Source organism: Petromyzon marinus, chromosome 1 (assembly GCF_048934315.1).
Source record: "Petromyzon marinus isolate PM22_M1 ecotype Great Lakes invasive population chromosome 1, UKy_Petmar_22M1.pri1.0, whole genome shotgun sequence".
Lineage (NCBI taxonomy): Eukaryota > Metazoa > Chordata > Hyperoartia > Petromyzontiformes > Petromyzontidae > Petromyzon > Petromyzon marinus.
Window position 1 is genome coordinate 27,605,593 of NC_133667.1, and position 21,262 is coordinate 27,626,854.

The 21,262-nt window shown below is 43.7% G+C and overlaps 2 protein-coding genes across 6 annotated transcripts in view; one reads left to right on the forward strand and one right to left on the reverse strand.

The window, feature by feature from the left end:
- The window catches only part of LOC116939196 (receptor for retinol uptake stra6-like), a 30,910-nt gene extending 25,452 nt beyond the window's left edge, over window positions 1–5,458 (reverse strand). Inside the window, exons 1-3 of one of the 3 annotated variants that reach the window (XM_032947323.2) lie at window positions 4,049–5,458; window positions 3,787–3,891; window positions 955–1,056 (exon numbers count right to left, since the gene is read on the reverse strand). The gene's annotated coding sequence lies outside the window, so the exon portion shown is untranslated. The remainder of the gene's footprint in view (window positions 1–954; window positions 1,057–3,786; window positions 3,892–4,048) is intronic. The other 2 variants (XM_032947341.2, XM_032947332.2) reach the window with 2 other exon arrangements.
- Window positions 5,459–5,702: 244 nt separating this feature from the next.
- Window positions 5,703–21,262, forward strand: part of LOC116939182 (coiled-coil domain-containing protein 33-like) — a 95,066-nt gene continuing 79,506 nt past the window's right edge. For all 3 annotated transcript variants that reach the window (XM_032947288.2, XM_076066508.1, XM_076066509.1), the window contains exons 1-2: window positions 5,703–6,043; window positions 18,566–18,925. In XM_032947288.2, coding sequence (XP_032803179.2) covers window positions 18,652–18,925 — 274 coding nt within the window. In that variant the 5' untranslated portion in view covers window positions 5,703–6,043; window positions 18,566–18,651. The remainder of the gene's footprint in view (window positions 6,044–18,565; window positions 18,926–21,262) is intronic.

Genomic DNA, 21,262 nt, shown 5'->3' on the forward strand with positions numbered 1-21,262 from the left:
TCCTTGAAATTGATTGGTCCACACCCGAGACGGCTTTTCTTAGAGCCTAGTCTTCACTGGTGTTGGACCAGATGACGCCAAAAGGCGTACAACTCAAAAACAGCGCACTATCAGAGTATTGAGAGCTCGGGGTAAGCATTTACATTATGAGACCTCCTTTGCCTTGTATAAAGGTGTCAGTTTTGGTGCCAGATAGAAGGGTAAAAACCTATTACTATATCTTGCTACAGGCATAATAAACAAATGAGAAAGTATTTTTTTTAATTCACACTCGACACTGCATCGAGCTTCAACTGTTTACATTTTTGGCTTGGAGCAATTTCAAGCAAAGCCCAGCGTAAGTAACTCTAACATGACCAATGCTGACATACGTCAACAGAATTACACACTCGTAGTTAATTTATATAAAACTTGGCCAAGATACGGTCACACACGGTTGGTTTACGCGTGTCATACGTGTGGGGAAAATATAGACAATAGAATGCAGGAACTTATATAATGTGAAGTGCCAATTATCACGTTGAAGGGATTGTGCGTGTGCAGCAGCAACACGCCACGTGGAGCGGTGAAGCAGTGGTTAGCGAACTGCACCGTGAACGCGATGACCTGAGTTCACTTCTCGGCCATCAGTGACAAGTGATATCTGAATCGGCCCTGGGCCGCCCCTTCACAAACCTGCACTGACCAGTGTGGTGAAGTACGGTTAATTCAAGCCCCGTGATGCACAGAGCATGGGGAGGGCTTCAGGCAATGGAGGATTCACAAAGGATTGTAAATTGTTATTATTAATTACATTGTGTAGCAATAAGCAAGCCACCTCTGTGCTTGACTACAATAATGTCAATACATCGTTGACCTCACCTGCGCTTCCCGATTATTGACTCACCGAAGCGAGCCACACGAACGTGCTGTGAAAGTTGCTCGAAATCATAAAAAAAAGCGATAGAGTCTCACCTGCGCGTCCTGCAAGGGAGCACCACAGAGCGGCCGCCTGACGCGAACCGCACGTCGTGGGAAACTCCAAATCGGGGCGAGCAACTTATTCGGCACGAAGTCCTGCACAAGAGTGAGAGCGAAAAGGAACGTAATCCTGTTAGAGGCGGAGTTTAATCCCAACTCGTCCCCCATTACTCCTCCGCGACTGAAAGCCTGGACGCAAGCCAAAGAGGGCCCGCTCAGAAGTGTCGCTCATTGCGCGGGCGAGTTTGCAGGACGCTCAACGCCACAAAACAGGGCCTTGTGTGAGCACTGCTTGATCAGGCTTATCCCCCACTTGTAAATAATAATAATAATGATTCTTGCTCATCTATCTGCACTGTAAAACATTTTCTCTGGCGCGAAGCTCCAAGGTTGTTGAGAATATTGTGAAAACAAACGTGAGAACGCATTTGTCATCATGGGACCTCCTTTGCGAGTACCAAAATATGGGAATAGGTTTTCTTCCTTTGTTCTGGCGACACAACAGGACACATGGCCCTTTGAAACGTGGACATTGATGAAGAAAATGGAACACAAGCTCAAAGGTGTCTAAAGAAGCATTCGGTGAGGTGCATGCTTGGAATAACATTGCGAGGTGGAAAGAGGAATACAATGATTGGAGGGCATACACAATTTAGAGACATCGCATTGCCTGTTAAAAAACGAGTAAGCACTAAAAACAGGGATGATGGGCGGTGGTTAATACTCGTGACGAAGTGGCAGCCAAGGAATGGAAAGTGCCCGAGAGGACGTTGACTCATCAGCTTGTGCGGAGGTGCGAGCGATGGATTGTCACATCGAAGGGCTGTGCGAGACGGTGACATCGTTGGCTTTGAAATCCCTCCAACCCGTGTTTCTCATTTTAATTACAACTACGTTTAAAGTGCGTGCCATGGTGATTACGATGCGAGTTTGGTAACACTCGGTAAAAGAATCGACATTGGAGTGATGCGAATTAAAACACAAAAAATCTTCCAATGCCCTTGTGCTTGGAAAACTTTAAACGCATGCAACTATCCACGTGCAACGACCGAGGCAAATAAGACCGCTTAGCTAAAACAAGCGTGCGTGCAAACGGACAGTCAGGACGGTCACCCATGTGCCTGGGATCGGTGCAGAGCGATTCGTCGAGGGGCGAAGGTTCAAAAAGGGCATTCGAGGGAATATTTATTTTTACGTAAAAGGCAGGGAAGCGAAGGGTGGACGGTCGGTGCGACGGTTGACAACCGTTAGAGGAGGAGAACGGCAAGGATTGGATGAATGGAAGTGGGGGGGGGGGTGAACGAAGCTTACAGAAAGGGGGCTCCAGGGGGTGTCAAAGGAGGGGACGTTTGGGAAGAGGACGAGCTTCGAGCATCAAGAATGAAGTCCCGGGCGTAGTCGTTGATGCTGCGTCCGAATAAAAGGGCTCCGAATAGCAAAGCGTGTGTCGGCGTCATTGCATATGTGTTATATTCTACCCTTTGTAAATTGATCTCTGGATGAAGGCCTGGTCATGAGGGTTGTTTGACTATACTTCCCCACGCTGGTTAATGAAGTTTGGTGAAGGCAGATCGGGGGGGGGGGGGGGAGCAGGATATGTTCAGATGTCACTCGCCACTGATGTTAGCCGTGGCTGGGAATTGAACCCGTCGCCCGGTTTGTAGCACAGTACCCTAATCACTGTGCCACCGCTCCTCTCATACGACTATATGTGATAAAATCACCTTATGTGAATGCATAAACATAAAGCAAGGTTCTGCACTTGCGGGAGTGCACAAGTCCCAACGTCTTCCACCCACACTCGTCGTTAACATTGGCCCGTGTTAATGATGGACGTGGGACCGATATTTAATTTCGCATTAATTTTATTTCCTTTGAAGTTAAACCCATTGCAGATGTCGGGAAAGGAGCGCAAGTCGATTCACACGCGAGAAGTCACCGTGCAGCAAAAGAGCTTTTTTGTTTGTCCCAGACACACTCAGAGCCCACTATCGGTTTTCATGCCTGTGAATGTGCGGGGCATTAAAGGATTGAGGGCATTGGAGGCATTTTTGCCCTGCCGATGGGGGCCGTGGCAGCCCCCGCGGCCCCTCCTCGTGCAGCTTTTTAAATGAAGACTCACTTCAGAGTTTGGCCGTAAATTACACACAACAGACGCACAATGGTGCTATTATGTTGGCTGGATATTTACTGGCCACTAAATTTTCCTCCACTGAATGCGGGCCCGATCAACTCGCTGTGCAACCTATGCAATGCATTCAACATGCACAGGAGCAATTTTTCAAACGTTCTTCTTTTCGAGACTCCCAACTTCTTATTTCCACTTACATATTTAACGTGAAGTGCGTATTTATCTGATTAAATTATGAAGTCTTCTCTCACGCCAAAAATTTAACCACTGGCACACGCAAGAATGTGTACATGTAAGAACATCAACAATTACGCCGGCGTAATACTTGTGCCAAGATAGGTTCCCTTTGAAGTCACGAGGCCATGTGCATAAGTACCACAGTTACAGTATTGGTATAATTTGCCATAAACATACATGGATTATTTGTCAGTTTCACAAATGCAAGACATTAACGTATTCAAACGTATTACAAATAGCAATCCATCGTCCAGCACACTTAAAATAACTTAAAAGTGATAGACCATTTGAATACAGGATATTATTCACCAAAACAAGACATAGTTTTTAGGCATATGAGGACACGCATTTAACAATACAGTCAACACTTTTGAACACAGTCTTTCAAAACAAAGCAGTGTTTTTTACGTATTTTTAAAATCAGTGAATTACCAATTTTTCATACTCTAACGACGTACCTGTGGTTTAAGCATAGAACATGCAGCCTATTTTTCTGGGCGCACAGAACTTTGAGCCCTGTCTTCCCGTGGAACTTTGAGCTCTTTCTCTCTCCCTTCCTTTGTCTGTCCATGAATGCACATGTACACACCACGTACAAATCGAGCTCACAATACAAAGTCCTCGAACCAACGTGCGTATATTCCCACAGCGATGATGCAGCTCCTCAAGAATGATAGTGTTGCGCTGCCGAGATGTTTAGAGCAATGAGAGCCAACTCACCTGTTTAACTTCTTGTTAAGTCACCAGACCGTGCAGTTTGTGGCAGTTGCGTCGCGATATGAGAGGCGTCACACGGCGGTCCGGTTGAAGAGCGAAACAGGCACTCGCCGCGGGGTGGAGGATCACAAAGGGTGACTTGCTTATCAGGGAATCCTTGAGGCTTATCTCGCAAAATGGTAACAGCGGCTGATAAAATCAACGTCAGCGTCGACAGCCAAGAGTGTTAAATGTTTACGGGTGTTATTTAAAAGTTTCAGACTGAAAGCGATACCAATAATAACAAACTAAAGCAAAGAAAAAGTTCAGCAGACCTGCAACGGAGCGCACTAGAGTTAACTATCACGAAGCTGATAATGGCTTTTTGAGTCAGATTTTTTAAAAGTGTATTTATATCGTGCAATTACGTGAATGCAACGGTGATACACATTCTCACTGGCTGTCGTTAGAACCTAATTCGATGTAATGCACACACTTTATGATGATACATTATGGTTTTAAATTACACTTGCAACCCCACTCACCCCCCCAAAAAAGACCTGTGGTGTGTTGTAAAGCTTATGCTGTGCATTAGAGGCGCATTTCAATCTGTCATTAAAGCGTTTCTTAAAAGCTTCATAGTGTGCAGTTTACAACAGGTGTTTAGAGTCTAAAAACCCATTTCAACTCACTGCACTTCAAATGAGTGGAGCCGATGCCCGCAGACCTTAGTCTTATACACACGTCGAATGTGTATTGTTTAGGTGTCTCGGTACAGATCAATGTAACAATTAAACAAACCTTATGACCGTGCAACACACGCATCTTTTGCTTATGTTTAGTCCATGTTGGTTCACGATGGTCAAACAAACCCCCACAAGCGTGAACAGCACGCGGAGGCCCTCATCCAGCAGTGGCTGCACATGTAAGTTGTTTTATCTTTTTATTATTTTATTGTTTCCCTTCTACGTGGTGACTTTACCCGAAAGAACCAAGAATATGAATCCCTGCAGTCACGAAAGCTTTAAATCAGCATGTAAGTTGAAGTTACATGAGTTGCTAACAAACGGTTGTCCTATGGAGCAACTGGCCTGTGCCACGTGAATGCAGCGTGTCTGCTGCCGGTTCAGTCTTGCCTGCACACACGAGTGGCATCCCAATGCTCACCTTTAATCGACGAAACACTTTGTACATTTGGCCTTTGTTTCAACACAACGTTTAAAAGTGCAACGCATCGCTAACAGCAAACGTATCTTACCGCACGTGCATCGTTAAGGGACACTCCAATTCACACCCCATTTCATTCTCCCGGGCGCTCGTCAACAGATTGCGTTGTGTCTTGGCAACAGTGGAGTTGCTGCCTGACACGGTGTTTGTACATCGACGCTGCCAAAATAACACAGCGTCCATTTAAACACAAAAAATATATATATAAGCCATTTATCATACGTGTTTATTCTGTTAAAGCAGTATTTGTGACGGTTGAAAATGGTAGAATATATTTTTTGTCCGTCACAGGATTTTGCCGAGATAATCTTTCGCCTGCCAAGGATTGTTTAAAGTAAGGGATGCACCTCATTGTGGTTTATCAACAACAAAAAAGGGTGCCCATCGAAACTGACCATTCCGTTCCCACCCCCCACTCCCCTTTGTGCACACTCACTCTTGCGATACAAACCGAATTGACCGTCACCAAAGCAAACACGATGGTGTGGGTGGCTGCTGCCGGCTCTATGTGGTGTGGTGGTGGTGTGACCGAGGTTCAATCAAACTGTTTATATTTCTCAGCCCGGTTACCAATGGAGCCGTGACGCGTGTTTTCTCCTGACGCCTTGGATGCCGACTCTCGCTCTCCCCACAACACGGAGGACTTTATTTAACACAAGCGTATCGGTGCTTACTTACTTCGGGGGGAACTGATCTTGCACGAACACGCTTGGATATCGAGCAGAGAGATACACACACGCACACGCGAAGCTGTGGATTTTATCGTAAAGTGTGACCGAAGGATAAAAAAAGGTAAGTTAGAAATATAATGTCACACGCATTCATCGTTAAGGTATGTCAAGCCGTTATTGTCTTATCATCCAGGTGGCATTCACTTTTTAAAGTGACCGATCGTAAGTTATTAAATAACGAATTATTATTAAATAATTACTCATTTCATAATTTGGTAGAATATGTGAAACCATTGCAAGTGAAAAGAGTAATACATGTAATACATGTCAGTTGGATATTGTGATGTGAAGAGCGATGCGTTGTCGCACAGCGACGTTGCGTATGATTGTGTTGCGTTTCCAGCAAGGTTATGGAGTTCTTTTATGGCACTCGATCAATTCCCAGGGCGAACTCTGAACAAGTTGGAAGAGAGTAAATAGAGAAACAGAAGGCACTTCTAAACGGGTTATAACAGAGAGCAATTGCGCTTCCACCTCACTGTTTGGCTCCCTTCTCTCCCCTTCAATGCAAGGCACACGACATTGATTGACACTTTCGACGAGCCGAACGTCTTCAACGCCCCGACACTGAGAGACCCCCCCCCCCCCCCCCCCAGCGTATCGAGACCAAAACGACGGCTGGAACAAACAGAAAAAATATATTCTCTCATGCAAACGATCGAGTACAATATTAAACGGGGAAAGGTGAGACTTGAGCGGCAGCCATCGTGAAGAATGTGGTAACCGATACAAGTCCTTACTATGAAAAGCTGCACGCACGACTGCCGCGTGCCCTTTTAAGTTTTTACTGGAAGCCGGAACGGCACAAGACTTGGAAGCCATTCATCCCCTGCTATTGGGGCAGTGGAATTACCAGAGTTAATTTCCTTTTTTTTGTGTCGCCATTCACCCCGGCTGAAATGCTGAGTCGACGGCTGTTTTGTGTCGCTGTAAAACTCACCTCCTTTAAAGCAATGGCATCAGTTGGTGTCTTCCCCTTGTTGGTGTTGTTTTAATTGCGGGCTTGGCAAATCGCACAGCAGGTGCTATAGGCGTCAGAATGTTTCTGGGGAAAAAAAAAACGCTGCCGCGTTTTGTAACGTTATTTCTCACAAAGTTAATAGGCAGACGTCTCGTTCACGAATCTGTTTTCTCCACGTGAAGAATAATATTTCTTGCGCAACCCATCAGACGAACCGCCTTCTGGGGGTGCATCATTTGCAGCAGCATTGCTTCAAGACGGGCAAACTCTGGACTGGTTTTGACATTCAGTCAGGATTTGACACACAGTGAAGTTTTGACACACAGTCAGTCAGGTTTTGACATACTGGGTGGAAGTTTCCGTGGTAGAGCCAGAAAACAAAAAATCGAAGCGGCCGTTTTGCGTTTGTCAAATCTGGTGGTTTTGGAAGAGTGAAATCGTGAAGATGACGACCGCTTGCGCTCCGATCGAAATGTCGTAGTTTTTTGTTATTTTTTATTATTTTATTTTAACCTATATATGGGACTTTACCGAAAGACCCAAGAATATAAAAACGTGAAGATATGCTCATGTTTTTCTTTCTCCATGTTTCGTTACATTAAGTGCATTGGCAGATGCAGATTCAGGTGTGAAGCATTGAGAGAGCGTACACACCATAAATGATCAAATTAACCGATGATTAATTTTAAAAAGGGCTTTCTGATAAATGTATAAAAGCCAATAATTTGTATTGGATGCTGAGTTCTGCATGGAAGGCTACGTGCAATTTATAGCCATTTCTCCAATTACAGAGTCAGTCTGTTTACGTGGCAGTCAGCTAAGAGCATCAGCTGAACCACGTCGCAATGCCAATTTGCCCCCTTTGTAGAGATGGGAAACCAGGAGAATGTCTTGAACATTGGGTGAAGAGCAACGCTTGTCAAATACTTAATTTGTTTTGAAAATAAGACTTGACATCAATATTGAAACGGTGTGGTCTGCCATTCGTGTTATCTCAATAGGCTATGGGTGATGTTTTAGGTTCGGGATTTAGAGTTAATTTCTCATCTTTTCAGAACCACTTCTGCCTCAATTTTTTTTTATCACAATGTCTTGTGCTACAGCCCAAGCAGAATAATTTCTGTGAGTTTACTGTTTTCTTTGCTGAATTAAACATTCGTTGTAATCTTATCCAAATTTTACATCAAAATCAGCATCCACCATGACAAAACACATTGCTGGATGAAAGCCTTCTCGAGTCATCATAATCTTTCATGGTTCTGTGATGTAACAGTCCGCCTCGTATCTGCACATGAGGTGGTTTAATTGCTTCATCTCTTCCTCAGTGGATGTAACCTCGGATTGCATTCCATTCCTTGGCTGCCAATCTCTCACGCTGCATAATTATTTGCTAAAACGAGAACGGTAATGGGGTGATGCTCATCTATAGTGGCTGTGGTGGTGGCTCCGAGTTCACAGTGGAAAGTTCACAGGACAGGTCACTGCTGACTTAATACAGAGTCGTATACATTTGATCAACCCTGGAAGCCTGATGAACTGTCAACCTTCAACCAGGATTTAAACTTGCAACTTGCTCATGGTGAGCAACGTGCTCTAACTGCACCACCAAGTTCAAGTTTATTTTGTTTAACCTGCAGGTGAGTACTCAGGAGACCAGGATAGTCTCATTTTCACGAGTGACTTGGGTCAACACAATGGCAAGGGGCAAACAAATAAAATAAAGTACGGGATTGCTGCAAATAGAAACCAGAACAAAAGCAACTGCGTCACATGAGAAATAAAATAAATATATTACACAATCATAAATTAATGTTAAATCGTAAAAAATAATTACAAATGTATGGAATTTACAATTACAAATAAAGTTTACAGAAACGTTGAAAACATATATAGGGTGTCTATTGTAGAAATATACAAACCGCCCCATGTTAACATGCACCGAAATCCTGGTTCTGTTTTACACAATAAATATCTGACGTTACAAAAACGTCCGTACGGTAACGGCGGAGCCCTGTGATGTTTTGTTCGCACCGCTACTGGCAGAAGGGCCTTAACTCGAAGGCCTACTCTTCCATGTTGGCCAGAAATCTTGCAAGCGATAGGAGTGTTCACACTCAGGAGATAAAGACAATGGGGATCGTAATTTAGATGAAATAGTTAACGTGACAATGTCGACAGGTCCTGTTTTGCTCTCTCGAGAAATACAATTTTCGTTCGGGGTGTTTACATGGGGATGAGTCAATATTCCTATGGTGGCTTTGATAGCTCTGGACAGAAGCGTCACCCCACGGAGATATTGCCTGCACATCCTTTGTGCGTGAGGATGGGACTCCCCTATCCCCGCTGAGCCGATGCAATCTCCGCTCCACACGTGCGTCGTTGCTGCACGACACCCAGCGTGTCCCGAGATTACAATCCGTGCCCCAACCGCAGGGGTCGGAGTGCACTGAGTGGAATATTTTTACAATAAAATTCGGCTCTTAATATTCGTTCATCTGTGAGCAAGCGTGGGTCTCTAATAAAGTGGTTTTTTTTGGGTTAGATCGTGGAAATATAAATGTGTCGTTAAACCCACCACACCCGACAAAGCCGATTAGTAATTGTGGGTCGTTATAAACGTATTTCGCACCGTACGTAGCCAACCATGCCGATCGAAGATGCGGGGGAAGGACCACAAACTAAACACACAAATCTGTTCTAAAAACAGGAGTTTTCAATGTTGATTTACAAGTGCATTGCTTCAATGGTGTCTTAATTAATAGGCCTGCGAGTTTACGCATTGCACAAGTCTATGATGTGTTTTCGGGTCGAGCTGCCTCCCTATGTTGGCGTGACATCCAACGTTACGACGCGGCGTGCTGGGAGCGAAACGTTGGACAAATGTGCTGAACAACGCACAACCCGAAATTACATCGGAGAGCTGTCCAGAACAACCGCAAAAAAAACCTTACACGGCAGTATTGCCGTTGCATATTTGCATATTACATGCGATGTGAAAAGCACCCAATGTGGAATGGAACCATTTATGAGTTTAATGGTCGTTGCTCAAATTCTGCATACGAATCTTTCCGCAATGGGTGCAGTGAAACTCATTTGTTATTTATTTTACCATTAGGCTTTGGGCAATTTGGATATGTAGCAACGCTCGAATGTCCCTTTGAAGAGTGGATTGCAGCACACAACAGCGCCGTAGCCAAGGGCAAATAAAATGCTGCGGTGCAAAGTTCGACGCGATATCACGGGAGGCAAATAAATGTTGTCCACGAGGAGGTTTCTGCCATCCTCTAATAGATTGTGTTCAAATGACTGTCTGGGGTAGAATTAATCCACAGCTGCACTCACACGGGCAGCACTAAAAAATGGCATGGTCTTGGTCACATTCCACAAATGCTCTGTGATTCACATCGTATTTGATGGAGCGCCACACGTTTGGAATTACAGGAAGAAGAACACATGAATCAGCGAACATAGGACATTATAAACATCACGCTGACTTAACACGTAGGATTTCGCGACCAATAGCATCCATAATACAGTTTTTTTTGGGTTAGATCGCGCATATATATGTGTCCTTAAACCCGCCACCACCCGACACAGCCAACTAGTAAGGGTTGTCACGTAAACAGAGCGCGGCCAATTCGTCACTAATACAGCCACACCGGTGTGCTGGAGAGCCCAGCCACAACATTTACAATCTGAGTACGACGTTTCGCCAGTAATTACAACTAGCTTCATCAGGCGACAGCCAGATATGTGGAAAAATTCTGTTTCGTGGCTTTGCTCTCCAACACACCGGTGTGCTGTACTAGTATATTACACTATATACTACATTACTATACACTACGCTATGCACTATACTATACACTAGCGCTGTACTAGTGACGAACTGGCACGTTCTGTTTACGTGACAAACCTTACTAGTTGGCTGTGTCGGGTGGTGGCGGGTTTAACGACGCTTATTTACGCGATCTAACCCTAAAGAAACCTGTAATATGGATCACGTTGACTGTTAAGAACAGTAAATAGGCTTGGACAAGACATGTTGCTCGAAGAGATTATGGCCAGTGGTTGAGACTAACAAAGGTGTGGCAGTTAAAGGAGGAACATTCTCAAGAAGAAGTTCACCGTTGAGGTGGGGTGATGTAGTCAGCTCACGTACAGGAGTTAGATGGACTGTTGAATGGTGATGATGTACAGATGCCTTCATCCAGCAGTGGATTTGTCATGACTGATGATGGTGCTGCTGCTGGTGAAGCTATACCAAAGATTGAGTTGGAATTTAACATCAGTGGAATCTGAGAGGACATTCAGGATGGGCTGTCTTTCATAGCTTAATATGTAAATAATACAATTATACCATCAATGATTGATGCTAATTAAAATAGAGTGGTATTGATACAATATGCAACATGACACTTTATTGAAATATACCTGGAATGGTCTTAGTTGAAATAACTTAAAAAGTTATTTATAATGTGATTTTTTTTCTTTGGATAACTAAAGCAAGTGGTAAAAAGGTGATTTGGAATTTATTAAGTTTTGGGTAATTAATCTATACGTAGCGAAATTTAAATTACATGAAATACTAATTTTTTTGGAGTTCAGTTAATGTTTTGTGTGTATTGGTACCAAGTGTATTTTTCATAGCCCAGGGCAGAGTTCGTGAAGAGTTTATGCAGTTTTGTGTAACTTTTACCATAACTCCGTGCTGATTATTTATCTTTCTATATGCCATGATTTTTCAGAAAACAGATGAGGTCCTTGTATTTTGGATGGGACAATAGTGTGTTGCTTATTCTAGCAAGACAGGGTTTGCGAAGCCTATAACTTCTGATAATGAGACCAGAACATTTAACAGACGTCATTTGTTCTATTTTCCATAGAGAGGAAGTCTATGGAGTAAATAGTTTATTCATAGTTCAACTGGAAAGGGTGATTTTTGGAAGGGAGCTTTTGCAGTTGCCAATTATACGAGTTGTGTCCTTCATATGGACATGTTTTCCACTGTATTTGTTGAACTTATCACATTGTATGTGTCTCTGTGAGCATTTGGATAAGGTTGAGCTTGATAGCACTGTTTATTTGGTTTCATTGCTTTTCCATTTAATATTTATCCAAATTGGATGAGGATTTTTTTCCGTGTACATACAGAAGATACAGTTTCAAAAGGAATGGGGCAAAGTCTGGTAAACCTATAAACAGCATTTTCTTCACAGCCCGTTGTCAATATACTGCTGAATGAAAGCCACCTCGTGCTGTGTCTGTCACGAGAGTGTTTGAAAATGCTTCTCCACGCTGATCAGTGTGGGTTATTCAAGAGGGGGGTCAGAAAGATGTAGGTATCACTCGGCCACTGATTTAAGCCATGGCTGGGAAAATAACTCGGGGTTCCTAGTGATTAGTTCAGGTCATGATCCACTTTGCCACCACTCCTCCTCCACCGATTTCTATAATCAGTCTGTAAATAGTATGCACACGTTCTCCCACCTCTAGTTTTGTGCTACACGCGTAAGTGGAATTCATAAAGAGTGAACACGCGTGTCATTGCATATGAACAATTATAGTTTACAATTATAATTCCCCCTCAACGATGGAGTGTGCCAGTGTGTAGGCAACTTTCTCACCTTGGGGTTATCCGGCTTCCACACGGCTACCATCCAAAAGCACGAGAGATGTGAGGTTTTTTTGTTGTAATGCTGAACCTCAGGCCTACACCAACATAAAGTTGATAGGCATATTACAATTTTCAAGAAATGGGATAATTTTTACTAAAAGGGTTAGGAAGAAAATTGCATTATTTTAAGTTTCTGTATCGTTATTCACAAAGTTGTTTATCAAATGCATTTTTTTATGGCGTTGAACTCTGTTTGAGATGAGATCATTGCAATTAAATTCCATTAATCACAGCTTGGGATTGTTAAACCATTGACGACTCTTATCTCTCGCCTTCGAGTTTACTTGAACTTTTGAAAGTGATTTTGCGTACTCTTTGTTTTTTTCGGTAAAGTCACGTAGGTAAAATAAATTAAAACAACTCAATTAAATCACGACGTTTCGGAGGCAACCCAAGCTTCCGTCTTCAGGTGGAAACTGTCAGCAAAATTGCTGTATCAAGTAAAGAGAGCTCTAAGAGTTGCGAGATTTTATACAGGTTACGAGGGGGGGGGGGGGGAGGAGCCAGGAAGGGCCGTGGGGGGGGGGCTAAGTTAAGCCGCCTTTTGGCTCCACCCCCCCCCCTTAACCTGTATATAATCTCGGGTTTCTTAGAGCTCTCTTCACTTGATACAGCAATTTTGCTGTGACGGTTTCCACCTGAAGACGGAAGCTTGTATTGCCTCCGAAACGTCATGATTTAATTGAGTTGTTTTCACTTATTTTACCTACAGTGAGGGAAAAAAGTATTTGATCCCCTGCTGATTTATTTTGTACGTTTGCCCACTGACAAAGAAATGATCAGTCTATAATTTAAAATTGTAGGTTTATTTGAACAGTGAGAGACAGAATAAAAACAAAAACATTCAGAAAAAACGCATGTCAAAAATGTTATAAATTGATTTGCATTTTAATGAGGGAAATAAGTATTTGACCCCTCTGCAAAGCATGACTTAGTACTTGGTGGCAAAACCCTTGTTGGCAATCACAGAGGTCAGATGTTTCTTGTAGTTGGCCACCAGGTTTGCACACATCTCAGGAGGGATTTTGTCCCACTCCTATTTGCAGATCTTCTCCAAGTCATTAAGGTTTCGAGGTTGACGTTTGGCAACTCGAACCTTCAGCTCCCTCCACAGATTTTCTATGGGATTAAGGTCTGGAGACTGGCTAGGCCACTCCAGGACCTTAATGTGCTTCTTCTTGAACCACTCCTTTGTTGCCTTGACCGTGTGTGGTTGGGTCATTTTCATGCTAGAATACCCATCCACGACCCATTTTCAATGCTCTGGCTGAGGGAAGGAGGTTCTCACCCAAGATTTGACGGTACTTGGCCCCGTCCATCGTCCCTTTGATGCGGTGAAGTTGTCCTGTCCCCTTAGCAGAAAAACACCCGCAAAGCATAATGTTTCCACTTCCATGTTTGACGGTGGGGATGGTGTTCTTGGGGTCATAGGCAGCATTCCTCCTCCTCTAAACACGGCGAGTTTAGTTGATGCCAAAGAGCTCCATTTTGGTCGCATCTGACCACAACACTTTCACCCAGTTGTCCTCTGAATCATTAAGATGTTCATTGGCAAACCTCAGACGGGCATGTATATGTGCTTTCTTGAGCAGGGGGACCTTGTGGGCGCTGCAGGATTTCAGTCCTTCACGGAGTAGTGTGTTACCAATTGTTTTCTTGGTGACTATGGTCCCAGCTGCCTTGAGATCATTGACAAGATCCTCCCGTGTAGTTCTGGGCTGATTCCTCACCGTTCTCATGATCATTGCAACTCCACGAGTTGAGATCTTGCATGGAGCACCAGGCCGAGGGAGATTTACAGTTCTTTTGCGTTTCTTCCATTTGCGAATAATCGCACCAACTGTTGTCACCTTCTCACCAAGCTGTTTGGCAATGGTCTTGTAGCCCATTCCAGCCTTGTGTAGGTTTACAATCTTGTCCCTGACATCCTTGGAGAGCTCTTTGGTCTTGGCCATGGTGGAGAGTTTGGAATCTGATTCATTGATTGCTTCTGTGGACAGGTGTCTTTTATACAAGTAACAAGCTGAGATTAGGAGCACTCCCTTTAAGAGCGTGCTCCTAATCTCAGCTCGTTACCTGTATAAAAGACACCTGGGAGCCAGAAATCTTTCTGATTGAGAGGGGGGTCAAATACGTATTTCCCTCATTAAAATGCAAATCATACTCTTTGGTTTTATTCGGTAAAGTCACGTAGGTAAAAAACACATTAAAATAAAATAAAATAAACAATTAAAACATGACGTTTCGGAGGCAACACAAGCTTCCGTCTTCAGGTGGAAACAGCCACAGCAAAAAATCGCTGCACCAAGTGGCGAGGCTCTGGGAACTTCGGGCTTAAATACAGGTTAAGGGAGGGGGGGAGCCATGTAGGGGGACCTTGGTGGGGTGCGGGGCTGAGTTAATCCGTCTTTTGTTGTGTAGAGGGTGCGGGGGGTGGGTCACTGTGTGTGTGCAATAGAAACGGAAAAATAGAAAAATTAAAGATCGGCAAGAATGTGCTGTAAGGGGGCAGTAGAAAAAGGGGAAATAGAAAGTTCGGAAGGAATATGCTTGGTATAACACTACTTGAAATTGCTGTTAAAATTTAGTTGACGTTTGGTATGATTTAAAACGTCTTTCCAATGGTTGCTTAATTTGAAACCATCCTCTCGGTTGAAGTTATGCCTGTGTTTGTATATCTGAATTGCTTCGTGGACAAATCTCTGGTGATAACCTGTAGGTTTACAGAGAACCTTGGTATTGGAGAAGACAATCTCATGATCACCCATAGCGTTGTAACAATGATCAGCCACAGCAGATGAATTCGTTCTGCCGTGTTTCAGATCTGATTTGTGCTCGCGAATTCGGTCAGAGATATGTCGTTTCGTCTCCCCGTTATAGCAATCACCGCAGGTACAACTCAATTTGTAAACGCCGGGGTACTGTAAGTCAGGGATGACATCCTTTACGGATGGGATCAGATCACGAATTTTGTGTACTGTATTGAACCGGACTTGGATCTTGTGTTTGTTTAGAATTTTGGAAATATTTTTAGTAATGCCTGCTATGTATGGTATTGTGATGGTTTCGATCGGAGTATCAAGTGGTTGTTTCTGTATGGTAGGAGAAACAGCTTTGCGGATGGTACGGTCAGAGTATCCGTTCCTCTTGAGGGCCAGCCGTACCAATTTTAATTCACTGGTCAAGTGGTGTTGGTCCGAAATGCAATGAGCCCTATGGTATAACGTTTTGATGAGATCATTCTTTTGAGCCGGGTGGTGGTGGGAATCCGGTTTCAAGTAGGAATCTGTGTGGGTGGGGTTTCTGTAAACAGAATGTCCCAACGAGCCATCAGACCTCCTCTCAAACAGAACATCCAAGAATGGCAGTTTGCCATCTTTCTCTACTTCCATGGTGAATTTGATGGAAGGGTGTCTGGAATTGATGTGGTCCAGGAAAAGGTTCAAAGCTGGGAGGCCATGTGGCCAAATGACGAAAGTGTCATCCACATATCTCTTCCACAGGGAAGGACTGAGGGTGGATGTCTGGATGGTGTCCAATTAAAATTTCACTGGTGACAAGGGGGAACCCATGGGAGTACCCTCAATTTGCTTGTAAAAGGTACCATTCCAAGTAAAGTAGGTGTTGGTGAGGCAGTGCCTAACCAGCACAGGTACCTCGGGGTCAAGTCCATGTTGGACCAGATCCTCAATGATTTTAATGGTGTCAGGTACTGGGACCTTGGTGAACATTGAAACCACATCAAAGCTGACGAGGATATCGTCAGGGGCCAGTACAATGTCTTTGACCATAGATACCAATTGGGATGAGTTTCCATCTGAAGACGGAAGCTTGTGTTGCCTCCGAAACGTCGTGTTTTAATTGTTTATTTTATTTTAATTTGTTTTTACCTACGTGACTTTACCGAATAAAACCAAAGAGTATGAATTCTTGCAGTCACGAAAGCTTCAAATCTAAAATGCAAATCAATTTATAATATTTTTGACATGCGTTTTTCTGGATTTTTTTGTTGTTAATCTGTCTCTCACTGTTCAAATGAACCTACCATTAAAATTATAGACTGATAATTTCTTTGTCAGTGGGCAAACGTACAAAATCAGCAGGGGATCAAATACTTTTTTTCCATCACTGTACGTGACTTTACCGAAAAAACCAAAGAGTATGAATCATTGCAGTCACGAAAGCTTAAAATCTAGAAGTAATTTTGCGTGTCAAGTATTTGTGGATGTAATTCATACTTTTGTTAGAAAATGACTTGGCAATGGTTTCTGCTGTGAAAAAATTTACCCGATGACACTTGTGGCAGATCACCTTCCAAAATCTGAAAGTTGCCCAAAGAAGCATGGGGAGATGCGTGCTTGGAATAAACTTTAGACAGGAAGAGATCAGAGAAAATGTGCCAGTAATAAACGTCACGTGTAAAAGCAAGAGGGCTTAAGCAGGACGCTTTACTAGAAGGGATGGTGGCTAGCGGTTGAGATCAACGATGGATCGACAACCAAAAGAGGGAACTCACTTGAGAGTCCATCCACCCTTGAAATGGAGTGATTCAACTAGCCGATGTGCAGGTGCTATTAGGAGTGTCGCATCTCTGAATCATGAGGGACGGCGATGGCTTGGGGACACTTTATTCAGCAGTCTACTGTATTGATCACAGGTGCTGATGGTGATAATGACAACGGTGATGATATACTGTACTTTACAATGCGATGCCTAATTAGATACTTATTTATTTAAATGCTGCCACATTTCAGACGGTATGGGAGTAATGCTTAAAGTGAAGCCCATTAAAGATATCATCAAACCACTCCTTTGATCGTGGAGCTCACACATGTCCATAATTCCCCGCTACAGAGCCAATGACTCGGCTTTGACTTTACGATGCTGTTTGAGCCGTGGGCTGTGAGAAATCGTTCCAAGACACTGCTGTTTATATAGGTGCAGCTTGTAACTGTGGGGTGAGCTTGGAGTTGTTTGCCTTTTTGGCCATGGAGAGAACGCTATGCGGGTCCTTCACAGCCGCCACCCCCCACAACAAACGCTAGGCAGTACGGACTGACTGCGCTGTGATCGCATGGACACTCGTCCTCGCAAGGCAATTGTGTGTTTTTTAGCGTCGTTGCTCTTCCTCGTCTCTTTCGTTGCGTGCCTATGCAGACTACATGGAGTGTGTTCGTGAAGCTGTAAATCATGACGCACGCTGCTGGCCTAAATTCTTTGTGGAAATTACATCTTGCGTGTGGTCTGGCATTTGTCAACCCTACGGTTTGTAGAGGCTGTGTCAGTGGGAAAAGAGGCTTCAATCAAGCGTTCTTTCTGAAAGCACTTGCCCCATTTGACCTCAACAATCGGTGGGGGGGGGGCAAAGTGAGACCTAAGCCATTTCCTTCAGCTGATAGGGTGAACTAGGTTTATCTGATTGATTGTTATAATCACATTTTCTCTTAAGGGTCCTTTATAGTGATGACACCATTAGGCACTGTCCTCATTCCGTGTTCACTACGGCAATGTTTTTGAATGCTGTGTTAGATGGTGGTTTATAAGGGATAAAGACTTTTTGCTTGTATTTATATATATTTATATATACCAACATGAAGAAAGTCAAACTGGCGAAATAGTAATTGTATTTCTTGTATTGTATTTTTGTAAATTGTATTTTCTATAAGTGACATGAAAGAATCTGTAGTCATTTTTTACTTAGACTTGATTGCGTGTTCGTGTTATAATCTGTGTACAACATTACATAGATTAGCAATGATTAATTAAATAAAATGTTTTTTGTGCATTTAAATTATATCAGAACTGCCGCTTGTATGTTCACATGGGTATCTGGCTTAAACACTGAGCTCTGATACATCAATTACATTATAGGCAAAATATAAATGCAAGTTGTATAATGGCTGTTGTTGTACCAAACATTGATGGTAACATCTTCTGCATGTCCTCAGTCCGACTGTATCCAGGCTCAACCCCATCGCAATACAGAGGGATATAAGGAGTCCAAACCAACTAAACATTGCTATCGAACACCGAGATGGCCCGAACCAAACTCAAAATTGAGGAGAAGCGACTGGACTTCGTTTTTGAGATCCTGAACGTGCAGTTCAACGAGAAGGGGCGATACCAACTGCGCCTGATGGTTGAGAACCCCTTGCTGGAGAGCGCGGGCAAGGGTGTGATGATGCGTGAGGCGAGCTCCAGGGAAGTGTTGCGCACCAACGCCGTCTCCACCGATGTCGTGGAACAGGCCAACCTCACCGCCACCTACAGCTTCAAGAAGAGCAAGTTTATCTTCACCCTGCCTGCAGGTTAGAGGGCTGGTTGCATCGGCGCTGTTTCTGCGACGCATTGCTTTTGAGCTTTGAATCTGTATAAAATGCACACTAATTAAAGGGGCGCCTCACACCGCTGCGGGCAAAATAGGGTCTCCACTTCGAGGGAACTCTTGTGAGCCCCGTTAAAGGGTAGTTTTAGTCTACTCTTCCACGTTTGGCAAGACGTCTTGGTTGTAATTGACGTTATGATTGGAATTGATATGCATGAAGAGATATATATATGAACCTTGTGGCGGGACCCCGGGGTCCCGAATAAACGGAAGTCAAAATCGTGATGAGTGAATTTATTTTTGGCGACTCCGTCCCACCGCGCACATGAACGCCGCGACCCACCTGGCGCGGATCGTTCCGTTGTCGTGTCGTCCTAGAATCAGCGGCGAGGACGAATGCGCGTCGAGAGGAATACATTGCCGTGTCGTTCGCCTTCAACAGACATAACATGACGCCGCAACGCAGTTCATGCGAGAGCCGGGGGATTGTGGGAGCCCGGGGTCGCGCCATTAGGTTCATATGGCCCTTTTTTTAATGGGTAAGAATGTTTTTTTTTAATTAATGTTAATGTTTATAGAGCCAGATTGTAAGTATGTTTGTTCAACTTCTTTTGCACCATACATAGACAACAGTGCTAATCGGAAGTGCGGGGGAAGGACAACAAACTAAAAAAAAATCAGTTCCAGAGAAATTAGTTTCAATTAAACAAAAAATGTACTTATAATAGAAACTTACTTCATGGCATGTTTGTGCAAATTGCCTTTCGACCAATGCACGAATTAGGCCCAAAGTGTCTACGTGTGAAACTAAATGCAATTTGTGGAATTTACGTTTTTTTCTAAATGTAAATCTGAATCGTAACGTGTTTATGTAATTATGAATTTGACCGCGAGGTACTGTATATGCACACAAGTGTAGCATATAAGCCCATAATAATGTGTGGTGGAGAGAATAGAAATATATATTTTTATATGACCTTTTGGTACAAAATTGGTATACCCAACCATTAACTGTTTTGATTGCATACGTAGGAGAAGCTATTTGCAAATCTTGTTAACTATTTATTTCGTAATATTAGATTTTTGCTGGGCGTCGCGGGGATTCAATGTGTGTTCAGTCTAATTTCGTGCAGAATTTTAAACACTGCACTACTCCACACGCTGGTGTTGAGTAGACATTAATACAAGCATCGATTCTATAGGAACTTATTTTGAGGATGAATGTCTATTTCGAAAAGTATGCACATTACACATACTGCAGTGCAGAAAAAAAAACACACCACAATTGTAAAAATCAACAAAGATGAAAAAACACATGTTTTACAATACTCAAAAATGCATTTAATCTAAAATATATAAATTCAATAACCTAGAATACAAAAAAACAGTACAATTTAGATCCACTATATACATACATTTTACTGGTAGGAACCTCTGGTTACACCAGCCCACAGGGGATTATTGTGTCCGTCCGTCCGTCGTGCATCCAAAAATGGGAGGGGTGGGGCTGGGTGGAGAGGGGAGGGTGGGGAGGGGCTGGGTGGGGAGGGGAGGGTGGGGAGGGGCTGGGTGGGGAGGGAGGGGCTGGGTGGGCAGGGGAGGGTGGGGAGGGGCTGACTGGGGAGGGTGGGGAGGGGCTGGGTGGGAAGGGTGGGGCTGGGTAGGGGGTGGGAGGGGTGGGGCTGGGTGGGGAGGGGCTGGTCACCCCGTGGTGCCCTTATAAAACTCAACGTTTAACCTACTCACGCCGGCTTGTGCCCGCCCTCACAGTCGGGCATATTTGCGGAATACACCACGTGGTGCCGCCGTTGACCCTGGCCATTGACCGAGCAACCCAACGTTCCTACCAGCTCCCTCCGCAGGAGAATGTGTTAGTTTGTGGATAAATGCATCAACATGTATCTTTGTTACATTATCCTCTCAGCACACTGTTCTTTGTTAAATGATTATTTATCAGCGCACACTTCACACACACACAAGCCGATAATGGTCCCGGTGTCTTCAAAGCACAGTAAACATCTCTCCGTGTGCTGCATTTGAAAAAAAATACTTTCTTAACGGTGTGCTGGACTATCTGTTGTTTGAACACACCAATGTAGCTGATGATAAATATTTTTTTTTGGGGGGGGGAGGCACACACTTTAACACTATCTTTAAAATAATGCGTGGAATTAGATAGAGGACCGACCAAATCAATGTGACAGCAACAGCAACAAGAACGTTTCCAAATACGTATTCCACAATCGTTGCGGATAACTTCTCCTCGGTGGCGCATTCGCTGGCGTTGGTGTTTGCGTTTCTGTTCGCGTTTCATCCACGT